Genomic DNA, 27796 nt, shown 5'->3' with positions numbered 1-27796 from the left:
GTTTGGCTTAAGGGGTCAAAATTGTCTATACCGATTGAAAATTTTTTCTAAATATTTTCTTGGCATTCTAATGCCATAGGAACCTCAATGACTCTTCTCTGGAGTCCCAAAAATTATTTTATGAATTTTTCCCCAGGTCTAGGGCTCCTAGTTGCGAAAACCGCAACTTCCCGCTGGGTTACCCATCGCTAGGGCACCGGCTCATTTAACTTGGTTGTATTTTATTTCTAAAATTTTTACTAAATTTTTCTTATCAATATTTGAGTTATTTATGGTTCCTCACTTTAGTCTAATTATTTTTCCAGACGTTCTAGCTGTCCGGACAGATAACATCGGAATAAGAAATGTATGGAATTGCTACAATGAGGGTGTTACAATTCTTCCCCTCTAATTTAAATTTCATCCTCGAAATTTACTGGGTATTTTGGATTCTGAGATAATTCTTTTACCTGTCTATTGCTCCATCTGTCTACTTCTTTTATACATATGGTACTATTTAATTTTTTTTGAATCTATTATTATACACTTTGGCATATCATAAGGGAATGATACTTTACCTCAAATTTACATTTGGGGCTTCTTGCTCCTCTCTGACTTGGGTGACATTACTGTTGTACTTGGTCCTTCCACAACCTCTGTTTGGGTCCGTGGTAAATTCCTCTTAGGACATTCTTTCAGATGATGGTCTATGGCCCCACATCTATAACAGGCTTCAGTCAATCCCCTACATTCACCTTATGCCACTTGTTACAATGGCCACATTTTCTTGCTAATCCTGGCGCACTCACTACTAGTATTTCTGGTTGATCTCTTCTGGGTATAGGCCTGGGTTTGGATCTCCTACTTTGATCAGATGTCTGACTTAACTGATCTCTCGGCCTCTTATTACTAGACTGTCCAAATTTCCTCTTTTGCTGATCACCACTCCTCTTCTGTTCCTCTTCATGTACACAGCTAATATATTTCTTTCTGAACTCTATCAGAAAGAACTCCCAAGTTACGTCGGCTGGTTGCACTGCCTTGGTTACAACATCCCACCACCGATATGCAGCTTCTTGTAACAATGAAACTGCACACTCCAAACTTTGTTCTGGTGTGCAATGGAGCTGCTGCAAGACTCTTCTAGTTCTTTCTAACCAATACTCAGCAGCTGAAGAATCGTCTTCCTTTCTACCATTAAAATCTACAGCTCCATACTTCCTAATTTTTCCTAGAGGTGATTTTCGCTGAGGCAGTGGTGGAATAACCCCAGTCATCTGTTGAAAGAATTCAGTCATCTGCTTAAACAAGGCCTGTTGGGGTTGTACAGGCACCTCTTGCACTGGTGGAGCAGGATTTCCCCGATTTCCAATATCACTCCCAGTCGGGATACGGCTTACTACTTCTTCTTCTATTGCCCTCTGCGATTCTGAGTCCATACCTTAACCTAAAATAACCACGAAAATAGATCAGCATTAGTGTCACCTCGACTCATGTGAATGCAATGCATGTTATGCACACAATCTTATTTTATCTATCTATGCCTAGGAACGCCTAAACCGCGCTCTGATACTAATAAATGTGACACTCCTTACCCGTCTACAGTATATCCGGGTAAGATATGTCACACGGTGTACCGGCACACTCTATTTTTTTCCTTAATTAATTTTTTTATCATAGTTTTGAATATAGTTTATGGAATATAATTTATTTAAACCATTTATCAAAATTATTATTTATTTGAGGTTCCGAAAATTTTAAAGAAAATCCGGCGGAGTACCGGCTAAAAATGGAGAAAACAGTTCTTCGGAACCTGTGAAAAATACTTCCAATATTTATATCTCATCACTCTCAAACTCCAATATCAAATCTCAACATTTTTCAATTTCATTTCTCAATCATTCATCTCATAATTCACATCTCATTCATATAACTCAATTTCATATTCATTTCCATACATTTCCATTCGTACTCAATTCATATGTAAACATTCTCAATTTACATAAGCAAAATTTTCAAATTTCCTTAATTTACATAATTTACAAAATAATTACAAAATTTCATAATTTACATGATATACAAATTAATTACAATTTGCTAATTTATATTACAATATTAGAAATAATTAACATACACAAAATACATGATATGCTTAATGTGAGCCCTATCTACATGCATTGCTGAGGAGGTGACAACCTTTGACACTCTGCAGATCTGAACTCTCAAAATTTCCAGTCAAACGTCCAGTGGGTTCTAGCTTCAGTACCTGCGCGAGGAAACAATTCCATCGCGCTAAGCATTGCTGCTTAGTGGTGCAATAATATAATAAGGAAATAATATACAAATAAAGATAGAAATAAAACATCATTCAAATAATTAAGATCTATTTATACTTCACATGCGGTTTCTAAAATTTAATATGTTTTATCCTAATTTAGTCTTCTTTGGAAGCATTTATTTCGCCAATGTACAAGAATAATGTACAAGAAAAAAATGATCCAAAATAATAAATTTATGCTTATATTATTATATAAGTCTCATTTGCAATATTTATTTATTTTATAATTTTCTTTGCTAATCTTTTAGCATTTTCCCAATACTTGCTAGGTTGTCTCAGATTATCTCATAATAAGTAAATTTTAATATCTGTCCAGTTCATTTCGATTCTTTCTAATAAATAACTATTCTAATTTATTTTAGGTCATCTTACTCATTTATTTTATTTAATTTCTAATATTTTAAATTGCTAATATTCTTAACTTATCTCAATAAATTTCACTGCCCAAATAACCTATGACAAGCTGACTAAACTGGATAACGGGTCGTTGGCATTGGACACCTTGGTGCCTCGGGCCGTCATACCATGGGACGCAGAACGTCAACCACGTATGCAGTCAGTATGGCTAGAAAGCCATGATAACACATAATCGGGCGTAGAAGCCATGAATGTTGGCATAATGCCATGAATGCAGGCATAAAGCCATGAATACGGGCATAAAGCCATGAATACAGGCATAAAGCCTTTCGCAGTACTGCTAAAACAATACCCTATTGGCATGCCAAACTATCCAATCTGACACACATGTCTAGACAATACAAGGGCACATAATATCATTAAACATTAATATATTGTGTTTTATGACTTCATTATTTCATAATAAATTTCAATTATAATTCATACATTCATTTGATCATTTATATGATCACAATTCACATCAATTATCCTTTTTATACCATTGTACTCAAAATACTTCTCCTTTCTACAATAATGAGAACTAATGTATCATTCATACATTAATATGGTTCATTTATTCATTCTTTATGTTATTCATATTAATCACAATTCTAAACAATGGTTCACATGTACCATTGTATTCAAAACATTTTTTCTTTTCTCATTTATACATTCAAGAATCTACTTATGTAATTGCAAATTTTATATTTCAAGTTGAGTTATTAATATTTTATGAATTCCATTTGTGATGGGCATATAAGCCCTAACTATCTATTCATATCAATTAAGTGACTTATTTTTCATGTTTCAAGTAATCCATAAATATTTCATGGATTTCAAATTTATGGCCTTAATTTCTTTTTAACAATTTTGACTAGGATGCATAGTCCACATTTGTCATACAATTCTAAGCATTTAAGCTTAGAATTGGTTCTAGGTCTTCATCTTAATTTACTAATCATTTTGATTACTATTCACCTTGCTAGTCAACCAAAATGTTGACTTTTTTATACTTAATGGATATATTAATTCTAATTACACCAAGATCCCACATTTTGAGTTTTACATTTGCTAGTATTAATTGCCAATTGCAATTTAAAGTCCCCTAAATGCATTTCTAATTTCACATTTGAATTTCAAGTTTTGGTGTCACTATTCACCTCATTGGTCAACAAAAATGTTGAATTTTGGATAGAAAATAGATACATTGGTTTTGACACTCCAAACATACCACATTTTGCATTTAAAACTTGTTGGAAGTGATCACCATTACCATTTCTAAGCCTAACACTAAGTGGCAGAATTTTCAGTTTTTGTACCATAAGTTTACTATTCTATTAGGGACTGTTACAGTGGAAATTTGAGGAAATGGTAAACATGAAAGTTGTTCCTTATTTTGTCTAGTTGAATTTCCCTTTTTGAATCACTCCATTTGGAGTTTTGTAGCTCCAGATATGGTCCAAAAACCACAGCTGGCCGGATTTCAATTCTGCAGAATTTACCAAATCTACAGTACCATGAACAGTGACTGTGACTACCATTTTGATTAAGTTCTGGTCATAATTTGGGGTAGGTTTCTTCATGAAAGTTGTTTTTCTATGTCTTAACTTGTTGCTATAAAAATTTCAGATCAATTGACCATTTCTCAGTGAGTTATGGCCAAATGAACAGTTGGTCATTTTGCAGTTTCTGGGTGCAGGGTATCCGGATTGGGGCCAACTTTTGGTCCTCTTGCTTTGGTCTTTTGGGCATGGTTTCTTCAGCAAAAATGTGCCATTATAAGTCTAGTTTCATGTCCAATTGGCCAAACACCAATTGGACCTACACAACCAAAGTTATGGCTATCTAAGTGGGCTGAAATCTCAGCCACCCTGCTGCACTCACTAGGCAACATACTCATTCACTTTGCCATGCATTAGTTCACTTCAAATTATAATTAACTTGCCTCAAATGGTCACTAATTGACCATTAGAATGTCCATTAATCATTTCATAAGCCAAGTCCAATTTTTCACTCCCAAAACCCTAATTTTCCCTTTCAATTCACCCATACACCTAATTAAGCACTTTCATTCATTCTATATGTGTACATACACCTTAAACATAATCTCTAATTCATTTTAAGTCCATTAAAACCATAAAAAACACTCCATCATTGTTCCTTCCTTAGGACTGCCGAAATTCATGGTGGACATACACATATATTTGGTTCATTTAATTCACAAATTCTTACCTATTTCAAGTTTCTAACATAGAAATAAAGGGTTTAAGGTATATATGTGCACTAACCTCTTGTAGGGCAGATTTTCCCAAGCTCAAACTTCTTTTTCTTTCCTTTTCTAGGCTGCCAAACACTTTCCCAAGATGAGTAGACAAGTTTTAACGAAGAGAAGAAGGGATTTTATGGTGGGGAGTGAAGGGAATCAAGCTTGAGACAAGAGCTTCAATGGAGGTCTCTTTCTTTTTTTCTTTCTCTTTCTTTCTTATTCCAGCCCGTATGAAGAAGGAAACTGCTGGTTTCCTTTATTTTTTTTATCTCATTTGAAGTTATTTTTATCTCTTTTTATTGATTTGTCAAATGGTGATTGGAGGGGGCTTTTAAATGACATCATCATATGTCATAATTAAGCATTTTCCTTCATTTTCTTTTCTTCTTTTCTCTACTCATTTTCAATTCAATTTTTAGTAATGTTTATTCATATTTTATGTCATATTAATTATTTACTCAACTGGACAAGTCGGTCAAAAATCACCTCTGAAGGCAAAATGACCAAAATGCCCTCCGTTTGGCTTAAGGGGTCAAAATTGTCTGTACCGATTGAAAATTTTTTCTAAATATTTTCTTGGCATTCTAATGCCGTAGGAACCTCAATGACTCTTCTCTGGAGTCTCAAAAATTATTTTATGAATTTTTCCCTAGGTCTAGGGCTCCTAGTTGCGAAAACCGCAACTTCCCGCTGGGTTACCCATCGCTAGACACCTACCATTTAACTTGGTTGTATTTTATTTTTAAAATTTTTACTAAATTTTTCTTATCAATATTTGAGTTATTTATGGTTCCTCACTTTAGTCTAATTATTTTTCCAGACGTTCTAGCTGTCCGGACCGCACCGGTCACCGGAACAGTAAAATGTATGAAATTGCTACAGTGAGGGTGTTACAATATATATATAAAATTAAAAACTAAATGAAATTAATTAGTACTAAATTGATTAAAATTAGTATTGAAGCTTATTGGAATCAGATTAGAACTAATTGAATTGATTTCAGATCAAATTAATTTTTTTAAAAAAATTAAAATTTAAAATTTTCTCCTATTAAATTTGAATAAAATTAAAATTGAATTGAAATCAAAATTAAAATCAAATTAAAAATAAAAAAACCTTAAAAGGACTTATTTAAACCTTAAACTGAAATAACTAATTTAGACTCAAAATCAAATTAAAGCTCCTCTTGACCAACATTGCATTATTATTAAAATTACTATCGAGAAAAATTGCTCTTTTAAATATATTAATTACATTAATTAAAAAAAAATTTAAAAATAAAATTTGATAAATTTTTGCCATTAGCCTTATTTGATAGGAAGTTTTATTAAAATAATAAAATTGTTTCTAAAGTTTAAGATTTGTGTTTAGGAGAGTAAAAGTTTTTTTAAATAATTTTATTTTAAAAAATTTTACTTTATCCTGTCTACTGAAAAACGGAGTATAAATATATCTAAATCAAATGCTCATTTTATATATATATATAATTTATGTGAAATAAATTTTATATTTATATAAGTGGAAAACATTATTTATGACATATTTAATAAATTTTCTATAATTTTGTTAATATACGGACTGTAGTCACCATTGACGCGTTTTGGTATTTATTGTCTTCTCTTCACAGAGAGAGAGAGAGAGAGAGAGAGAGAGAGAGAGAGAGTCTCTGTTTGGTTAATGCCTAATTACTATTCACTGTCTGTTGTTCAAAAGAGGAAAATAAAATGAATAAATAAAGATGAGGAACAGGCATTACCGCTTCAAACACAAGCAAGGTGCACTTCAATTTTGGTTTTCAACCATTAAATTAACTATTAATGTGATGGTTTTACTTTTTTTTTTTTTTTAAATTTAATTTCTTTTTTTTTCTTTCAAATTGGCTCAACAATCAAAAGCAAATAACATGAAATGCCCATATAATAATAATAATTGAAAATTACTCAAAATGGATCTAGAGAGAAAGAGAGAGAGAGAGAGAGAGAGAGAGAGGGGGAGAGAGAGAATTAATTACAGAGTAATTGTTTTACAGGCTCTCTGGTCTCTGCCTTCTCTTGATTCCCTCACCCCTCGGGCTCTCCATAAATACCCCCACCTTCTTCCCGCTTTCCTCATTCGCTCCAATCTCAATTCTCGCAAAAAAACTCGCCGTACTTTCTTCTCGGTCCCTCTCTTTCTCTTTCACACAGGCTTTCCCGAATGGCTAATCTGCTCTGCATTGTATCTTTGGTGTCGCTTTTCGTGGTGGCTAACGCAAGAATCCCTGGGGTTTACACCGGTGGCCCTTGGGAAAGTGCCCATGCTACTTTCTATGGTGGCAGCGACGCCTCTGGAACTATGGGTAGGTTCTTTACTCATGGAACTACAAGGTCTTTTGTAGTTCTCTGCTTCTCGTTTACACCGACAAAGCGAATCTTCCACTACTCTGCTTTCTTATTCGTGAAAACAGGATTTCAACCCTGCATTTTACTAAATCATAGCCATTTGATTCATTTTGGGCCTGTTTTTTTCTATTGTTGTTGCAAATTCATCATTTTTCTCTGTCAGAGTTTAATGTCTGTTGATCCAATATTCTCTGCGCAGGCGGCGCTTGTGGGTATGGGAATCTTTACAGCCAAGGGTATGGAGTGAACACAGCAGCGCTGAGCACAGCACTCTTCAACAATGGCCTTAGTTGCGGTGCTTGCTTTGAGATCAAATGTGCAAACGATCCCAGATGGTGCAATCCCGGTAACCCATCCATCTTTATAACGGCGACCAACTTCTGTCCTCCTAACTACGCTCTGCCCAGCGACAATGGTGGGTGGTGCAACCCACCTCGCTCCCATTTCGATCTCGCCATGCCCATGTTCCTCAAGATTGCTGAGTACCGTGCTGGAATAGTCCCAGTAACATATCGCCGGTGAGTACGCTAAGAATCTCTGCTTCTCCCTTTTCCCTTTTTTTTTTTTATACTTTCGCTTATATGCTTTCTGGGTCACACATTCCGGGCCCTTTTAATCTCTTCGTTTTGGGTTCAGTTTTCGTTCTGTTCAAAATGAGGTTTCAGTTCTGCGTAAATCACTGTATTTCTCTCATCTGCTATAGTTTTTCCAAAATTCGATGTTTATTTTGATAATGGTGAGAGCCATACTTTCATGGCATTTACTTTTCCCCCATACTTTTATCGGGAAACAAACGGTGCCTCAAAAGAATAAGCAGAATGGCCAATTACTGGCGGGGATTAGATCCTGACACTTTTACCCATTCAAAAAAGCTTTCCACATTTTAGCTCTTGGAACAAACTGCATATTATTAAAATACGAAAATAACCTTACCCTTCTATGTGTACAGTAAAATGATAATAAGGCAATGTGGTAATTTCATATTTTCCCGATAAATCAGGAAAAGGGTCAAAATAAGAAAAAATTTATAGATCTATTTTTTTTTTAAATTAAATTTTTTTAGGATATATATATAAGAAAAAAAAAACTTAAAAAATATTAATTAATTGTAATTATATAATATTAGAGTTATGTTAAAATTGTAAAAAAAAAAAAAAAAAAAACTTAAATTTAAATCAAATGTTAAAAAAAAAAAATTTGCATTTTGTTTTGGTTTTTCAGGATACCGTGCAGGAAGCAAGGTGGAATGAGATTCACAATAAACGGTTTCCGTTACTTCAATCTAGTTCTGGTAACCAACGTCGCAGGTGCAGGGGATATCGTGAAGGTGAGCGTCAAGGGATCACAGACAGGGTGGATGAGCATGAGTAGAAACTGGGGACAGAATTGGCAATCCAATGCAGTACTTGTGGGACAGGCTCTTTCGTTTAGGGTCACGGGCAGCGATAGGCGCACGTCAACTTCTTGGAACATCGCACCACCCAATTGGCAGTTCGGTCAGACCTTCACGGGAAAGAATTTCCGAGTCTGATTTTTCTCATCTTTATTTTAAAAAAAAAAAACTTATTTTATATATATTACTATTTTATTGCAGTATTTCCCGCCTTCAGTTTTCCTAAATTTTCTCGGGAAAATTTGAAGTTGTTGGTGGTGTATGGGGTAAAGAAAGTGTTGTCTGTGGTAATATTTTTTGTTTTATACTATGGACTCTGGGGTAGGGGCGGTGTTTTTACTTTTTTTACTGTTTTTAGTGAGGTGAAACAGTTTAAGAAGCTGAAGCGGCTGCAGTAAGGAAAAAGATGTGGCCCGCAGCCTCTTCTTGGGTAATATAATTGTCTCTAAATTGTTCTGTTCCTATAATTATAGTAGTTGATGATAAATTATCTTGCTCTTGATGCTTTTACCTTCAATAAATACAAGTAATTTTGATCGTTCCAGAAAATAAAAAAAAAATTACTACTAAATTGTCTCTTCACATCCCTCAAAGGGTGTGTTATTAATTATGATCGAATTTGGCTACTAAGTACAAACATGAAATTAAATTAATTTAAAAATCAATTTGATATATTTTAATTATAAGAATTGTAAAATAATTAAATAAATTTCAACTGTTATTTAATGTTCTAAATGATATTTTTTAATCAGTGAATTATATTAGAATTTCTACTTAGTCCTTTAATAACTCATTTATCTCTAATTTTTTATTTTGTTAATAATATAATTAGATTAACTTCGCCTAAATAGTTTGCGTTTAGTTGGTCTTAAGTCCGAATAAAAGAGGAGGGTTGCAGTAGGTGACAATCAGCGTAAAAATTTCATCACACCTTATGATATGGATTCAAATGATATAAATGTTGGGGCATCTTCTATTTACGACGCGCTACATCGGAACCCAGGTGTAGTGAGAAATATGCAAGGGTGTAGGGCGTTCAACGAAAGCGACGCGTCATATCAGCGCCCAGGTGTGGTGTTAAGTGAGAACGGGTGTGAGTAAAGAAGTTAGTCCATAGGACAGATAGTAGAACAGATAGTGGAATATAACACAAGATAGACATAGAAAATAATAGAAGATATCATAGAATGAGATCAATTAGGAAAGAACAGGATAGAAGGAGAATCAGGGTTGGAGGAGAATCAGGGTTGGTACTTGGAATGTTGGATCACTTACAGGAATAAGAGAGACATACAGAGTTGCTCAAACTATAGGGGAATTAAACTCATGAGTCATACTATGAAATTATAGGAGAGAGTTGTAGAGCATCGACTACGTCATGATACTTTTATCCCTCTCAATCAATTTGACTTCAAGTCCGGTCATTCAACTATGAAAGCGATCTTTCTAATTAGAAGCTTGATGGAGAAATATAGAAATGTGAAGAAAGATCTACATATGGTTTTTATTGATTTGGAGAAGGCTTATGATAGTGTTCCGAGAGATGTCTTATGGAGTATGTTAAAACAAAAAAGGGTATCTATTAGGTACATATAAGTATTAAAAGATATATATGAAGGAGTAACTACTATTGTGCGCACAATGGGAGAGGACACAAGAGATTTTCTGATCTCAATTGGATTACACTAAAGATCAGCTATAAGCCTTTACCTTTTTACATTAGTTTTAGGTGAATTGACGAAACATATACAAGAGTGTATTCCTTGGTGCATGATGTTTGCGGTTGATATTGTTCTGATAGATGAGACGCGGGAATGAGTCAATAGAAAGTTAGAGCTTTGGAGAAGTACTCTAGAATCAAAAGCCTTTAAGTGAAGTAGAACGAAGACAGAATACATACATTATAAGTTCAGTGAAGGCCAAACTGGTAATAGGGAAGGAGTTAGTTTAGATGGAGTGGTACTGTTCCAAAGTAACCACTTTAAATATCTCGGCTTAGTCCTTCAAATAGATGGGGGATGCGAGGAGGATGTTAGTCATGGGATTAAAGTCGGATGGTTGAAGTGGAGACGTGCCACAGGAGTTTTATGTGATCGCAAGATTCCCAATAAGTTGAAAGGAAAATTTTACCATACAGCCATACGACCGGCTATGTTATATAGTAGTGAGTGTTGGGCACTGAAAAAGTCATATGTGTCTAAGATAAGAGTTACAGATATGAGAATGTTAAAGTGGATGAGTGGCCATACTAGACTAGATAAAGTTCGTAATGAGAGTATTAGAGAAAAGGTAGGAGTGATGCCAATTGAGGATAAGTTGAGAGAAGGGAGATTGAGGTGGTTTGATCATGTGAAGCGTAGACATACGATGGCTCCAGTTTGACAAGTAGAGCACATTAGGTTAGAGGATAGAAAGAAAAAAAGAGGTAGACCTAAATTGACTTGGAGGAGAGTAGTACAACATGACCTAAAAGCATTATACATTTCTAAGAATTTAACCCAAAATTGTTTAGAGTAGAGAAAGCGAATCCATATAACCGACCCTAAATTTTTGGGATAAAGATTTAGTTGAGTTGAGTTGAGTTAATAATATAATTAAATTATGAATAGGTATGTTTATGGATTTATAAGTGTTAGCATACTTTAATAATAAAATTATTATGATTTACTAAAGAAGGTGCTTTTTTCTTGAACCCATGCATATATATATTTATTTTCAATAAAAAAAATAATAAACAAATTATTCAGTCTATTTTAAGACTAATTTGTATTAATTTAACATAACAAAAATTTCCCTTTAAAAGCGTTCCTTTCTCGGGCCTCCTCTTAGCTCTAACATTGGCCGTTTTTCTGTTCTCAACAAGAGGATCCCATCTGAAAAATCTGAAATAAATTGCTTATTTTCTCATCAAGCTTCTCGTCCTTCATGTCCAAAAGTGTGCTCACAGTGAATCCAATCTCAGCTATCTTCATAGCCCATATGTGGCAGTGGTACCTTGCCTCATATGCCTAGAACAAATCCTCCAGCCCACATAACTCCTTCGACCTGACTTCGCACGCTGCCGTTAGTTGGATGGTGGAGCCACCACTTTTAGTAGACGGTTTGCTTGATGACGAAATATCTAATTTCTTGAACTCCTCTTCAATATCTTCATCGTTAATACCAGTGTATGTAGTTGATTCTAAAATTACCAAGGAACGTATATCAAATGCAAAAGCAAGCGAAAACTTCATTATATATTGGGGACTGTTTGATTTTTTTTTTTTTGCTTGTATTTAATTATTTTTTAGGAGAGAGGGAGACAACAATTGAGGAGTCTTGTCCTCCTTTATCCCTCAAATTTCAATTTTTCTTACACTTTAAATTAGGGATAAGAAAATGAGGTGGGAGTTATGGCTATTTTTATTTCTACACTTATTAAGTTTACCCTTATTTCATCTCTTTCCAAACGTAATAAATATATATTACATCTTTCTACTTTTTTATTAATTCACTCACTCTCAATATATGAAATTTGTTTTTATTATAGTCCTCTTTTATCTTTTTTTGCCCTTCCTTTACTTACCTTTTTCTTACCCTATCCAAACAAACCCGAGGGAGAGGGAAGGAGAGATAAAAATGGGAGGAAGAGAGGGACAGAATGGGAGATAAGGTAGAGGTGGTAATTTTAGTTATAATTTGCGAAATCGATATTAAACTTAAGGGTTAGGTTTAGATTTACTTGTGTTTATATCAAAATTGTGTTGACTTACTTATAATTAATAATTATGTTGTGAGTTAAACTATTAACTCAATTTAATATTTATGATACACATTATTATTTGTATTACTTGTCAACCTATAACCTATACTGTGTTTAGAACTCATTTTTACCCTTTAATTCATAAATGACATTATTAGAAAATAATGAATTAGTAAATATATGCCTAATTATTTATTTATTGTAGATTTATTACTTTATTTTAGTTTGTTTTATTTCCTTCATTAAAATTTATTTAATTTGCGAATTTGTATAACAAGTTGAACACATTATTTTTTTAATTAAACTATTAATTAGTCAAGTATTGAAATATAACTTGTTTATTTAATGTTAAATATTATATTTTTATATATTATTAAATTTATGCATGATGAGTATAATATATTATTTTATAAAAATTAAAAGTGTTGAATCATATAAAAAAAAAGTATCAAATGAACTATATGAGATTATATCAAATTATGTTAAATAGATTATATTATGTCAAACTAACTCAACAAAATTTAATATTAATTATATTATATTGTATAACTCGTATAATTAGCAAAATATACTTAGAAAAAAAATTAGAAGGAATGAAATGTTCAACATAATAAAATATTATAGGGTTAATAAATTTTTTTTTTACAAAAAATAAAGAATTTAAATATTATTTATTGCATAATTTAAAGATTATAAAATAAATTTCTCAAATATTTTTTTGCCTTTTTAAACTTCAATTTGAAACGTGGTGTAATTTGGTGGAATTAATTGCAAACAACGCTTTCTCAAGCTGGGAAAAAAAGAGTAAAAGTAATCCCACATGTCGGTGGATGTGCACGTGCCTCTTTTCTTTCTCTACCTTTGCCTACTTATTTTTCCTTATTAGCGTTCATTTGCCTAAGCCATTCAAATTAAGAGTTGGAAAGAAGGCTTTATCGAGGTCGGTTTCTGTCTGCTTTGGAAAGAAGGCCTATAATTTTTTTTTCGTTTTAGGAATTCTTGTCTGCCCTGAAAAAAATAAATCTTAATGCCTGGTAAATTCTGATAAATTTGGATTTATTTTATAATATATTTTTTATAAAAGGAAAAACTTTCCAAAGGGTATATAAAAAAATTTTTTTTAAAAAAAAAACCTAATGCATTGAAATGGGCTGAGGAGCAATTCATATTTGAATTAGTAAGGTCTATGGGGGCTTAGCAAAAACATGAGCGCCGTCTGTGGGGATCGAACCCACGACCACATGGTTAAAAGCCATGCGCTCTACCTCTGAGCTAAGACGGCTTGCTGTTGTTAACTACTGTTTAATTAAAATCATTACTATATTTGGCTCAAAAGGTTCTTATACTGAATTATTATGTTCATTTATTGGCCATTGGTTCGTTATTTATTTGATTACTTTGCAATTTGCAAGTGTAATTTGGCTTCCGTCAATTTCCAGTTCTATATCATATGTAACTTATGTACTTTATATTCTTATCTTGGACAAAAATTTAAAAAAAAAACTTATAATATTTTATTCTTGAATCTTTTAATTCAAAAAAAAAAAAAAAACAATCTAAGAATAATTGAGAACAAGAAAGTTAACGTTATTTGATTAAAACTAATTTATTATATTTAATTAATATTTTTTTTAATTTATGATTGAATTTTAAAATTTAAAACTAAATAAATCAATTTAACCATTTAAAAAAAATATAGCTATAAGCATTTTACGAAGGTGGCTTTACATTCCTTGCATAAATATTTCAATCTTATTATTATAAAGCAGAACTTTGAAAATACTAGGCAAATTTTTTTTCATTTAGCCCGATTGAGATTACTTGCAATTCAAAATGGCCACAGGTATTACTTATCCTTTCGCCCTTGAAGGGAAACTCTAATTTGCAGAGAAGCAGCGTCAGCCAAAATTAGATATTTTCTTTTAGTTCATTTGAAGGAGATGCTCATAATGTGATTTGTGCAGTAAAGGGTTGGGTTCTGCCCTTTTGATATAATTTAGCACAAACGATGCTTCATGAAGATTTTTTTGCTTGTAATCCTCTAGAGCAAACAAAATATGTATTATTCTCCTTGCCTCTTTAGAGGCTTTATAAATTTACTAGTTGAAAAAAAAAAAAAACAAAAAAAAAACAAAAACACCCCGACTTCCAATTCTTCTATTGCAAAGTCCTTAAAGCCCAAAATGACAAATACAAAAATTTTTATGTCAGTTTAAATGTCATGTACATCTTTGAGACGCTAATTTAGGATTTCTTTTATCTTATAAAAATCACAGTAACTGGGTGCATATCCATTTCTAGGTGAATCTGTGGAGTATGAAAACCAAATCTGGTTAAGATTCAACATCATGCTCACTTTCAGAAAGGTGAAAATGGTATTCTACGTTTGTTATCCCATGTATGAGCACCTCTCAATTCCAGGTGATGATAAGAATTGACAGATTATAGCGTTGGATGCACAAATCATGTTTGTTCTATTTGATTATAAGCATTACAGCCTACGAATTCAGTTTATAAGTTGTAATGCAACACAACTACAAGCTTGCAAACTATAGGATAAGTACTTCCACATTAATGACCTGGGCAGACTGCAAAGACCAGCAAAACAAAACCTTTAACCTCTGAGTTGAAGCTTTTGAGCAACTAGCAAATGGATGACTAGAAGACAAACATTGACAACTTTATTTATTCATAATGAATCATACATCCATTGCATATGGATTTTAACTAAATGAATACAATGATACAAGCTGTTGCATTTATTTTTCTTTTTCAAATGTTTGCTGCAGAAAAACTTGTGAACAAACTTGCCACTTGCCAGTCATACTTCAAGGATATGCGAATCAATTTGAGATCATGTGTAACAAACGGGGACCTTTTGAACTAACTGTTTTATCGGAATTATTTTGCCTACTGTCTCAAAACTCTATTTGAGCTTAAGAAGAAGTTCTCTTCACCTGCAATGGTTGAGTGCAGTCTACCAGCAGCCCAACCATTGTTCATAGCACGAACAGCAGCAGAAGATGGATCACCAGTAACTCGGCTTCCCTCCATTTGTTTTTGAAATTCTGGAAGACCACTTGCCTTTCTTTCTTTTCTTCTCCTCCTCTCCTCATCTCTTTCTTTCCTCAGCCAGCTCTCTACTGTCCTCTGCAAGTCTATGTCATCAGTTCATTGATCATTTGAAAAGAATGTAAAAAGAGTGATAAAACAAATATTCCATGATGTCTAGAACAATCAACATGAAGTGCCAAATTCAAGAATTAGACATTAAAACTAACCATAAGTGATAAATTACTAATCTCCTTGACTTTTGCCATTGGCATTGCTAACTGTAACTTCCCATGAGCCACATACACCTGGACAAAAAGAAATGACTTGAGAAGGACATGTATTATACAAGCGTATTGAAGAGCCACTGAAAGGTAACAAGACATACAATATGTGTTGGCCACTCCTCTAATCCATCAAATATATGTGTTGCGTAAATTATTGTGGCACCTCTTTCTTCACATTCCTTTCTTAGAAACTTCAGAAGGTCAGCCCTTGCCAGCACATCAAGGTCAACTGTTATCTCATCAAGAAGAAGAACCTAGATAAACAGCGAGGTAGATGAGACATATAACAACAAAGGATACGAGGAAAAAGGAGCCTCAGCATACAAAAAGCTCCATAGGTTACTAAAAGCAAACAAGGTGGTAAAATAAATAGTGAAGTAACTTCTTATAAAGGTTCAAATATGCAATAGAAGGAGATACCTTAAATGGCCTAAGGAGACCCATGCAAATTTGCACTCTTCTTCTTTGACCATCAGAAACCTTGTGCATCCTCCATGACAGATCAATATCTAATACCTATAGTACCATGAAAGCAAGTTGCATTCTCATGACGTTGGAAGCCAAATAAAAATAACATAAGATTCTCCACAATTGCTGAACAAAATGCAACTTATGGAATTACTTAACTTCTTTCATCATCTTAAAGTGTAAAAATTGATCAAATTATTTTCTTAACAATTTAATGGATTATTATTATTGGAATTGGGATAAGACATTCCTCATGTTAATTGATGAGATGAAAGTTGTTTCTTCTATTATATTAAACTGAGGATACATATGCTTTTCCAAGAAAATGAAAGAAAGTAAATAGGAACTAGGACTTGCAAACCAAAGCAATAAAGAATGCACAAAATAATAAATTTTACTTAGGCCAAAAACCTGTCAGTATCAAAGAAAGAACTCTGAAAACCATTTTACGGATGAGATAGAGGCAATTGGTCACCATCTAGACTTTACGCAAAACAGTATCTTTTTTAATAATGAGAGGAAGAGGACTAGAATGAACTGTTACCTTGATCAGTTCAGCTCTTCTCTGAGGATCAATTCCTGCTACACCAAATATCATTTTCTCTGCAGAAACATCCATTTGTATGGGAACCTCAAACCCAGCAAAAGCAACATCTCGCCTCCACTACAAAAGAGAAACTGGCATATTATGGACAGGGGTAGGAGAGGAGAGGCCTTGTGGGGTGTGGGGGTTGGGGGAGGGGGAGGAGCTGAGAGGGCAATGGCCCGCCATCTCCCATAAATTTTTCCATTTCTAGTGCTAGAGAGGTATATTATTTTCCTTTTTACATATTGCAAATGTATTTCTAAATTAAATTACAATTTATGGATAACTGAATCTCCAACTCTATCCCTTCATCGTTTAGTTATTAAAAGTTTAATATTTTAGATCCAATTAAATTATTATTATTATTATTATTATTATTATTACTAAGTGTAATCAAACAATATAGAAACGATATGACAAAATACTCTTAATTATTTGTTATATATAGTTAAATGACATTAAATAATGGTAATACCCACAGAGTACATTGTAATTCACCCTATTACATATGATATTCTCCAAGCCATACCAATAATTAAATAAACAATTAATAAATAGACAATTTACAATAAACAGGAATGAACAAACCAACATAAGTGGTACTTGAACTCTTAAAAAGCTTCAAGGCTTGAGTGTGTTCTAGTTTAATAATTATGTTTGTCTATAGCATATGATGCAGTATTAGTAGAATTTTGGCCAAAAAAAAAATTGTAAATTCTGGTTTCGCTGTGTAATGAAATTCCGCATAATAAAGAAAAAAAAACTAAATTTTTGGCTTCGCTGTGTATAAAAAAAAAAAAAAAAAAAAAAGGACTGAATCATTTAACCCCAACCTCTCCTCCAAGATAACAGAGATCACCGGAGGACGTCAAAGCAGTGTCGTGAAAAGCAGACCTTCCTAACACGCGAACCATTTGAGGCTCCACCATGTGCTTCCCTCCCAATATCTTCAGTATTGTCGTTTTCCCTAATCGAATTTTCACCCAAAAACAAAAATTAAACCCTTTCTTATAATCAATATCTTCACTACTAACTGTTAGGAACTCTGAAAAGGTTATACGAACCAGCGCCATTGGATCCAACGAGAAGGCACCGGTCACCGGACTTGAGAGTGAGAGAGAAATCATCTATCAGAGGTTTCGACCCAGGCGGTGGGTGCCCGTCGATACCTGGATACGTGAACTTCAGGCCGTTGATCTCTATTGTTGGTTCTTGATGCTCCAGGACACCCATCTTCCTCTCTCTTCCTCCACAATAGACCCCAGGGGAGTAGGTAAATCTGTGCAGCTTCTCCTCTACTAATACATCTGCCTCTTACCTAACTCTTCTAATGGCCCGACGTGGCATGTTGAGAGAGTAACACGTGGCTCTATAATATCAGGACCGAATGGGGTTCCACAGGACAAACGGTGCAGATCTGTAGGTAATTTTTTTTTCCCACTGAGAACGTTCCGATCTCATTGTTAGGGGTTTTGAGTCCTCCTTTTTCTAGCTGTTCAGATTCCGAGAAAGTGTCTGGAAATGGCAGCGATTTACAGCTTATACATTATCAATAAATCAGGTGGTTTGATCTTCTACAAGGTATCCACTCCTGTTCAATTTTCATGCCTGTATTTCCGCTGAAATTGCTTCTGATAGGTTTTATTTATATTCTTTTTTTGGGGAATTGATAAATTAGTTAGTAATTACGATAAATGTGGATTTTTTTTGGAAAAAAAAATTGACATAATTTAAGCTGAGAATGAGCTTGCGAAGATTAAAAGCTATAGATTTGATTCAGAATTTATGGAAAACATATACTTTCCAGCAATCATATAATGCCGATCAAGATATACTCTTTGTTTTGATTGCTGGAAATTGCGAATCTCTTTGGGGACAAAAAGACTAATAATTTTTGGAGATATGTTAAAGAGGCATGCTAAATTGTCTCCAGACCTGGCAATTTTTTTTTCTCTTCTTGAATCACAATAAGAGGTGATGGAAATCATTGACTGTAAAAGAAATTTTTGGAATTACCATATTTGCAATCTAATAAAATGATAAGCATTGGTTCAAAATCCTTTTCCTTTTTTCTCAGCAGTCATATAGGGATGTTTGGGTAACCTATGATATAGTACAGAAATGGATCTTCTGATTTTTTACAGTAATTAGGCAATTTAGTTTCCAGCAAAACAAATGAAGTGATTAGAGGGGAAAGCATTAGGTACTGAAGAGAATTTATAAACTACTCCTTATATATAATGTGTGTTAATTGTTAGGTTAATGAAAGAAGCGAAGGGGTGGACAAAATTGTGGAGCTGTGCAAATAAAATGGCCAACATACTGGTAAATGAACTTGTCTTCCCCATAAAGATAGTAGGGGAAACTGCACTAAGCTCCACTTTGGCACTGGGTGGATTCACATTGCTTCCTTACTGCTGTGGTTTTAATCATTGTTGCTTCATGCGTTTTATTGTTAGGAATGGAATAGATAGAACTTTTTTAATGGCAAAATATTTAAGGGCTTCGCAAATGTACTCCATATACTTCAGGCTTTACATAAGCTCACCAAAAATATTAAATTTGATAAGAACTGTTGGAGTTCTTGTTGTCTGTATTGCTGCCTATTGGGCTTGTCTGATGGTATTTTGTTTATTCTATTATGAGTAATTAGGATTATGGTTCTGCCGGACGGATGGATACGAATGATAGCTTACGAGTAGCTAGTTTATGGCATTCAATGCATGCTATCTCTCAACAGCTATCACCAACCGTTGGTTGTTCAGGCATCGAACTCCTTGAAGCAGATACATTTGACCTCCATTGTTTCCAATCCCTTACTGGTATGCAAAATTTTATTTTTTTTCAATTACACAAAACTAAAATGCTCAATAGTATATGGGAAAAAAAAATTCTACTATTGATCTGGAGTTTGGAATCTGGATTCCGTATAATGAAAATATCAGCTCAACAATATTTTTATTGTTATAACAATTAACGATAGATTTTGATAAATAAAATGCAGTGAATTGCTGTATATTTATGTCTTTGACTTCTGCATGCTAACTTATCCTTTTTTTTCTAATTTGATTCATCAGCTTAGTTAAGAACAGCACATATTTTCACAATTTGCTAAAAAGCTTTAATCATGTTAAGGTAGATCAATAAACTGAAGACAATTATCAGCAATACAATTATATCACTAAATGATTATATAGATAATGACTTGAAAATTATATTCATGGGTATTTGTTGATGTTATCTGCAAATCGACCAATGGAAAGGGTTAAATTACTGTCATTCACACGCCCATTCACATTTTTCTGATTCTCATTGATTCTTGTGTGGTTTCACCTATATGATGAATATTACCTATCATATGGGCCTCCTATCTTTAACTGCTAAATTAACATAGTTATGTAGGTTGGATGAATTATCATGGCAATTTATTTTCTTCTGAAGTGTATCAACATTCATGTCTTTGTTAGTAGGATAACTCAAATTGTCTAGGAGTCTAAATATATCAAAACTTTCTAATAATAAATTTAATTTCAAAAGACAAAATATAATAATAGCTTTAGTACTCAACTTGTACAAAAGAAATCAAACTATTCTGAATCGTATGATGCTACATATTGTTCTAAATCTATTTGGCTCACTTTTTCCCTCTTCAGGGACAAAGTTCTTTGTGGTCTGTGAACCTGGGACGCAGCACATGGAGGGTCTCTTGACAGTCATATATGAATTGTACACCGATTATGTTTTAAAGAACCCCTTCTATGAAATGGAGATGCCTATACGATGCGAACTCTTTGACATCAACCTAACACAGGCAATACAGAAGGATCGTGTTGCTTTGCTAGGGCGATAAATCACTTGAAGAATTTTGTCCCAATAATTGTCTTGTTATTTTCATTTGTTTATTTACCATGGTTGAAGAATTGAATTTTGGAACACATTTGGTTTAGCTCGTATATATTGTGGCAGTTGGAGGTTGTCTATTGCTGCCGATAGCCTCTGCAACTTACCTATGGGAGAATGAAAAATCTTCTCAAAGTTTCTTGGTGGAATTCAGATTTTCATTTAAAAAAAAAGTTTAAAGTGATTAGTCAAATGTATGTTTATGAACTTTTCCTTGGTACCTAAGAAGCTATATCACTGAAAATGTTCACTCTTCTGTTGGCAGGGGAGAAGGATTATACATCCCATCTCTGCTAGCTTGTCCATCAATTCCAGAAGGCATGCTCAAAATAAACTTAATTATACTCACATAAAAACTTTGCTCTTCTGTAGCTGTTTTCAAGTACAAAATATTGCAGTAATCCAGATAACTATCTGTGCTCCATCATTCTGATGGCGAACAGGAAAAATCCAAAAATGGAGGCATAAATACTAACACGCACGCAAAGTACATAACCAGAAACTGTACACTGCTCAAATAGGCACATGCTTCTAGCACATGCCTGAACTCAAAATGTTTCCCATCTAAGGATTCCTTTATATTAACAACAAAAAATCTTACTCACGCCTATGCATGAAGCGGTGATGCAGAAGGTCGTGGATGTGCAATCCGTCCACCATTGTTGTCCCCAGGAGTTACATTGTTCTCTTTTTTATTTGATTCTTGAAGCTGCTCTAATTCCTTTACCACCTCATCCATGTTTGGTCTGAACTTTGGTTCTACATCTAAGCATTTAAGTGCAAGGTTAGCCAACTTTTGGGCTCGACTGAGGGAGTATTGGCCATCCAGACGCGTATCCAACACATGGAGAATTTTGCGTTTGTTTGTCAAGTAAGGTTTTGCCCACTCCACCAGATTATGCTGCCCTGTTGGCCGATTCTTGTCTATAGCTCGTCGGCCAGATAACATTTCTAGAAGTACAACTCCAAAGCTGTATACATCGCTCTTTGTAGTCAAATGGCCTGCTCAATATCAAAACACAATCAATGATCAGAACTCATGGTACACTGCTATTGTATTATTGCATCATATATTACAAATAGACAAAAGTGAAGCCAGAACCTCACAGATTGCATTAACAGCATCCCAGCTATGCAAAAATTTTGAACTATGCTATGACACTTGGAGAATATTTAACAAAAGAAACATTTGAATGGAAGTACTTAAAAGGAATCAATGCAGCATTCACTTGGTCTCTCTCTCTCTCTCTCTCTCTCTCTCTCTCTCATGTGAACATGCATATGCACAGACACACACACAAAATGTCCTAGGATTAAGGATCTGCTTAACACTTCTGATGGTGTCAAACAAGCGAAAAATATACTTTTCAACCAAGACCTTTGGAGAGCATAGAGAAAATTATAGAAGTACATTGAATCTGAAAATTGAAACTTGTCGAATAGGTTCAATTAGTCGAGAGTGCCAGAAACCACACACAAAATGGTACCTGTGGCTAAATACTCTGGTGCAGCATATCCATGAGTTCCCATGACTCTAGTAGAGACATGACTCTTATCCCCAGTTGGTCCATCCCTGGCTAAACCAAAATCAGAAAGCTTTGCATTGTGGTTCTGCAAACATGGAGCATACAGAAGCAGTGTACCTCAACAAATTCAGATATTCTCAACTAAGCCTTAATCCCAAATTCAGATATATCGCGAAAAAAGTGATCAAGCAATGTTGGAAAAATTACATACTGAATCAAGAAGTATATTAGAAGTCTTGAAATCTCGATATATGACTTTTGTTTCAGCACTATGAAGAAATGCAAGCCCTCTTGCAGCACCAAGAGCCACTTTCATGCGAATCTTCCAAGAAAGTGGCTGGAAGTGAGATCCTCCTGTTTCAAATTTTGTTTAATGTTTCAGTTAAAATATATTAACTTAGGTGCAGTAAGCATGGGATTGTGCTACCTCTTCATATAGGCAACAAAGCAGCTAATAAAAATAACATCAGGAACTCACTCCTAAATAGATGATTCTCCACACTGCCACGGGGCATGAACTCATAAACCAAAAGTCGATGATCATCCTCAAAGCAATAACCAATCAACTTAACAAGATTAGGATGTTGCAATTGCCCAAGATAGTTGATCTCCGCCTGTATATCCAAAGGAACAACAGCAAATTAACAGTTTAGCTCAACAATCTTTCAAACACTCTGGTCATGAAAAAGGTAACTAGAATGCATTTATTTCGCTGAAAAGCTAGTATTATGAAATCTTTGAACATCTTTATAGCTATGCATATGAGACGATCACTATACTAATTTAGATGCAAGAAAAGCCGAGATCACAGATATCAGTGTAATCCTTAAGCTCCCTTTGATTAAGAAAGAAGTATGCAATTAAGGACAAACCCACTTTCCCAAATAAGCAAAACAGGTATGAACAAAGGCGTAAAGAGACATAACACTAAAATTGAAAATTGAAAATGGATCCCCAAAATCTTGTAGAATTAGTTAAGAAAATGAAATCAGATTGCTGACCAGCCATTCCCTGTGACCCTGGAACCCTTCTTGGTTAAGCCTCTTCACAGCAATCACCATGCCAGAACCAGGTTTTGCAGCAGTAAGTGAATGCTCATCAATCCACCCTTTGAAAACTGATCCAAAGCCTCCTTCTCCTAGTACGCTATCTGTTCGAAAGTTTCTAGTGGCAGTCTTCAACTCACTGAAGCTGATGTTCTCTAAATTTACTGCCTGCAAGATCTCACCTTCACTTCGAGGAGTTTGGGGTATAGAATTAGAAGCTGATGAGAACTTTCTACTCAAGCCACTCAAATTTTTAGCATCCCTGCTGGTATTTTTTGAATTCAGTCCTACATAATAAATAAATAATTCAATTGAATTCATTAAAAATGGTTTGCAATAAAACACAAAAAGCTATTATTTTCATTTCCCAATTTCTAACACAAATTCATCAACAATTAAGTCCTTGAACGTGATATACAATCTCAGAGAACATCTTTCTTAATTCAAACTATGTTTAAGAAAAAAAGATTTTCTTATTCTTAAAACTCTACAACATATCACAAGCTAAGGCTAACTCCAGAGGGCCAAAATTTAGGCTACTCATGAGACTAACAAATTGTTACAACTACTGATACAATCCAAGGGAATTTATCATATAATCAAGTAAAGAAACATAACCATACAAATTTATCTTAAAAACTAAAAGAAAAAAAAGACAACTAACAAAAAGAACAGCTCAAGCATCTATAGATAAAGAAAATTCAATCCCAATCAAGCAAAATCAATTACTACTTACTGTGAAAACATAGGGACACACACACCCACCAACCAAACCTGTATTAGAAGGAGTATAAGCCTTGATTCGATTGCTACAGCAAAGTCCCATGAAAACAAACGCTTCAGTAACTCACTACAGCAATTGCAAAAGCCAAACTCAAATCAAACAAAGACAAAGCTCAGATCTTTGTATCAACAAATCTTTTTTTTTTCCTGCTTAAAAATGGGAAGTAAGAGCTAGAGAAAAAAGATCACTTTGAGCTAATTTAAAGCTTAACAGTGAAAGAGGACATGGATGATATATGTGGGTTGGTTTTGGTGTTGGAAAAGAGAGACGAGAAGATTGCAGCAAAGCATGAAAAATGAGTCTACGGAATGGCTTGAGGTTCTTTTCTTGGTGGCCTTTTTAGACCCTCGCCAACTATCGAAGGTTGACTCGCTTTCCAACAAACAACCAAACAAACATCAACCAACACAGCATCTTTCTTTAAAATACCACTCAATTATCCATTTATTTATTATTATATACTTAAATTACATATAAAATTATTTAGAATATTTTAAATATCAATATTAAAATTGTTATTAAAAATGTTTTCAAAATATATTAATAAAAAGATATTAAAAATAATTCAAAAACTAAATTTAATATATTTTAATTATAAAAGTATCAAAAAGTTAATTTTTCAATTACTTTTTTAAACTGCTAATTAAAAAATAATTAATTACAAAAGAAATAATAAATTAATACAAATTAAACATGCAAATATAAACACGTAACGGAATGACCTTGCCTGGCTGCTGTTTTTAAGATTACTCATTATTCTATCATTATATTCCTGCACCTATTATTAGTCAAATCTATTGTAGAAAAGATTAATTTACAAATGAGTCCTTAAACTGTATAAAAATTATAACTCAATCTTTATTTTAAAAAATATATATAAAATATGTGAAATTTGAGGATTAATTATTAAAGAATGTAAAAATAAAAAGTATTTATAAATCTAATGTGGCTTTAAAATTATTTATAAAAATAATATTTACTTAAAAAAATTCACTAACAAAGAAATTTTTGTATCAAGTCAGATCAATTACTTTTTATAAAAAAATATAATTAAATACTTTTAAAAATATTATTTTTAATGGTATTTTATCATTTTTAAAAATGTATAATCATATACTTTTAAAAATATCACTTTCAACAATATTTTTAAAATCACGTAGCTATATATTTTTAAAAATATCACTTTCAATGATATTTTTAGAAAAATATAAGATAAAAAACAAAATTATTTAAAGGTGTACAATTATTATTTTTATTTATATTTTTTTTATTATTTTTATTCAATTATTTTCCTTTCAATGAGTATACAATAAAAACATATTTTAAACTTATTTAAATTAAATGATTTTTATAATTTCAAAATTATTTAAAATTAAAATAAATATAAAAATAAAACAATTATAATATCATAAGAACTCCACCTAATGGACAAATTAGGAATTTTATTTTATTTTTTTGTGTTTTAAATTTTTTTTAGGGTAAACTCCAATATAATTTTTGAAATTTGAATTAATAATTTAGTCCCTATATTTTAAAAATCACACAAATTAGTTTATAGCTTTTTATTTTATTGATAAATTGATTTATTTACTCAATTTATATCTAATTTATCATTAATTATAGTAAAAATGTCAAAATACTCTTAATTTAATTTTCAATATGAAATAATTAAATTTTTGATATTTTATTTTATTAATAAAATAATATCTTCGATTTAAACTTTATATTCAATTAGCTAATAAATTTTATGTTTAAGTAATATTATTAAAATTATATTTAAATATATTAAATTTAAAATATAATATATACACATATTATGAATAATATATATATATATATATATATATATATATATATATATATATATATATATATATATATATATATTACATTAAAGGGAAAAATGACTGAATAAAAATTAAAATAAATAAATAAATAAAATAATTATATACCTTAAATAATTTTATCTTTTTTATCACATACGAAAATATTATTGAGAGTGATATTTTGAAAAACATATATTACGTAATTCTGAATATATAATTAAAGATAATATTTTCAAAGATATATAGTTAAATTTTTCTGAAAATGTCGTTAGAAATAATATTTTAAAAAACATATTATTGTATTTTTTGATAAAAAAATTATTGATTTGACCTGTTAATAAAACTTCTTTTTTAATGATATTTTTCTTAAGCAAATATTATTTATAATTAAATTTGTAAATAGCTTTTATTTTTAATTTTTTTAATAATTAATCTAAAATTTGAATTCGTTAACAACTTAACTCAATATCATATAAATTTATTGTTAATTTCATTAAATCCATTAATGTTTCCTATTAAAAAAACTCTGTTAACTTTATTTAATTCAAAGTAATTTTATTTTATATTTAAGTAAATATTTGTTTTATGTTTAAATTATTATATATCTTTATAAAATATTAAATATTTTTTAGTTATAATTATTTAAATTTAAAATAATTAAGTAGATAATAAATGCTTTTTCAGACAGTACAAAATTAATATTATATTATAGAATAATAATTTTATAAAGATTTTTTTTATAGTAATATTTTTAATAAATAAATGTAAAAATTCTGCTAACATAATTTAAAAAAAAAATTATACAGGCTTACTTTTATATAATCTAATAATAGAATTTATTTTAACAACCCAAAATCGTACACTAATCATTTAATTTATAAATATTCACAAAAATTATTTTTTAGATAAAATTTTTATTAACTTAATTGTTTGAAAATTTAAATAATTTGATTGATATAAAAATTTAACTTAAAATATAATTTTTTAAGAATATTTATATCTATGTATGATTATGTATTATCAAAATAAATTATATAAGAATACACTTTTTATAAAATTTTATAATGGTTTATTTATTGAAAATATTATTATAAATAAAATAATTTTGTACATAATTATTTAAATATAAAATTTGGATGTAATTATTTTTTTAATAAAATAAAATAAGAACTAAATTGTTTCCAAGTTGACAGTCAATTTAGATAACAGGGATTAATTTGTTAATAAAATAAAATCTCGATGAATAAATTATTACCGCAAAAAAAATTAACAAGTTATTTAATATAACTCAAATCAGCAATTTAAAGGAATAGTTAATTGGAGTATGCCTTATTTTTCTACTATAAATTAAATATATATGGCGAACGAAAGAGAAATATAACTGATAATTAATAATGATTATTATTAATTGATAACTGATGATAATGGATTTATATGAGGTATTTGATAAAATTATGTCTGGTTATTATTATTGATATATAAATACATAATTATTAATTTAATAAGTTATATTATTTATTTTGTTATTGAAATAAGTAAATAGTAATTAAATAATCTAAAAAAATGTAATTATAAATAATGCATAATTAATTATTGTTAACAAAGAAAAAATTTTGTAATTTTAAAATTTCGCAATAAAAATGTGATTTTTTCATAATAAATTATTATTTTATATTTTATGTCATTAATAAAATAAAAAAAATGTTTTAATAATGTTACAATATGCTTATGATAACATGCTTACATTGTAAAATGTAGAAGAAATGAATGGAAAATGTAGAAGAAATTGTCACGACCCAACCTATGGGTCGGATCGACATTAGGACC

At 31.8% G+C, this 27796-nt stretch overlaps 4 protein-coding genes and 1 non-coding gene across 6 annotated transcripts; 2 read left to right on the top strand and 3 right to left on the bottom strand.

Annotated features, from left to right (window-relative positions):
• Positions 1–6963: 6963 nt before the first annotated feature.
• On the top strand, positions 6964–9240 carry LOC110635977 (expansin-A4-like). Its single transcript, XM_021785484.2, has 3 exons — positions 6964–7317; positions 7560–7878; positions 8582–9240. The coding sequence occupies exons 1-3, from the start codon at positions 7176–7178 to the stop codon at positions 8889–8891; spliced, it is 771 nt and encodes a 256-aa protein (XP_021641176.1). The 5' UTR covers positions 6964–7175; the 3' UTR covers positions 8892–9240.
• Positions 9241–13705: 4465 nt separating this feature from the next.
• Positions 13706–13777, bottom strand: TRNAK-UUU (transfer RNA lysine (anticodon UUU)). Its single transcript has one exon. It is a non-coding gene; the product is annotated as a tRNA-Lys (tRNA).
• A 1377-nt stretch (positions 13778–15154) lies between these two features.
• Positions 15155–18120, bottom strand: LOC110635970 (ABC transporter I family member 20). The gene is made up of 7 exons (XM_021785477.2): positions 17952–18120; positions 17721–17854; positions 16846–16965; positions 16254–16349; positions 15935–16087; positions 15777–15854; positions 15155–15645 (listed from the first exon to the last, which is right to left on the bottom strand). Exons 1-7 carry the CDS (start codon positions 18118–18120, stop codon positions 15406–15408), a joined length of 990 nt encoding a protein of 329 aa, XP_021641169.2. The 3' UTR covers positions 15155–15405.
• Positions 18121–18312: 192 nt separating this feature from the next.
• Positions 18313–20936, top strand: LOC131179924 (uncharacterized). 2 transcript variants are annotated; one of them, XM_058147111.1, is made up of 4 exons: positions 18313–18468; positions 19146–19212; positions 19541–19709; positions 20541–20936. In XM_058147111.1, exons 2-4 carry the CDS (start codon positions 19150–19152, stop codon positions 20735–20737), a joined length of 429 nt encoding a protein of 142 aa, XP_058003094.1. In that variant the 5' UTR covers positions 18313–18468; positions 19146–19149; the 3' UTR covers positions 20738–20936. The 2 variants fall into 2 exon arrangements, with proteins under 2 accessions (XP_058003094.1, XP_058003095.1); XM_058147112.1 differs by lacking the exon at positions 19146–19212.
• Positions 20937–21108: 172 nt separating this feature from the next.
• On the bottom strand, positions 21109–24506 carry LOC131168853 (probable serine/threonine-protein kinase PBL9). Its single transcript, XM_058147110.1, has 6 exons — positions 24134–24506; positions 23315–23646; positions 22792–22927; positions 22525–22667; positions 22275–22398; positions 21109–21789 (listed from the first exon to the last, which is right to left on the bottom strand). The coding sequence occupies exons 1-6, from the start codon at positions 24183–24185 to the stop codon at positions 21395–21397; spliced, it is 1182 nt and encodes a 393-aa protein (XP_058003093.1). The 5' UTR covers positions 24186–24506; the 3' UTR covers positions 21109–21394.
• Between the last annotated feature and the right edge of the window lie 3290 nt (positions 24507–27796).

Source organism: Hevea brasiliensis, chromosome 5 (genome assembly GCF_030052815.1).
Source record: "Hevea brasiliensis isolate MT/VB/25A 57/8 chromosome 5, ASM3005281v1, whole genome shotgun sequence".
Classification (NCBI taxonomy): domain Eukaryota; kingdom Viridiplantae; phylum Streptophyta; class Magnoliopsida; order Malpighiales; family Euphorbiaceae; genus Hevea; species Hevea brasiliensis.
This window is presented reverse-complemented; position numbering and strand designations above follow the sequence as displayed.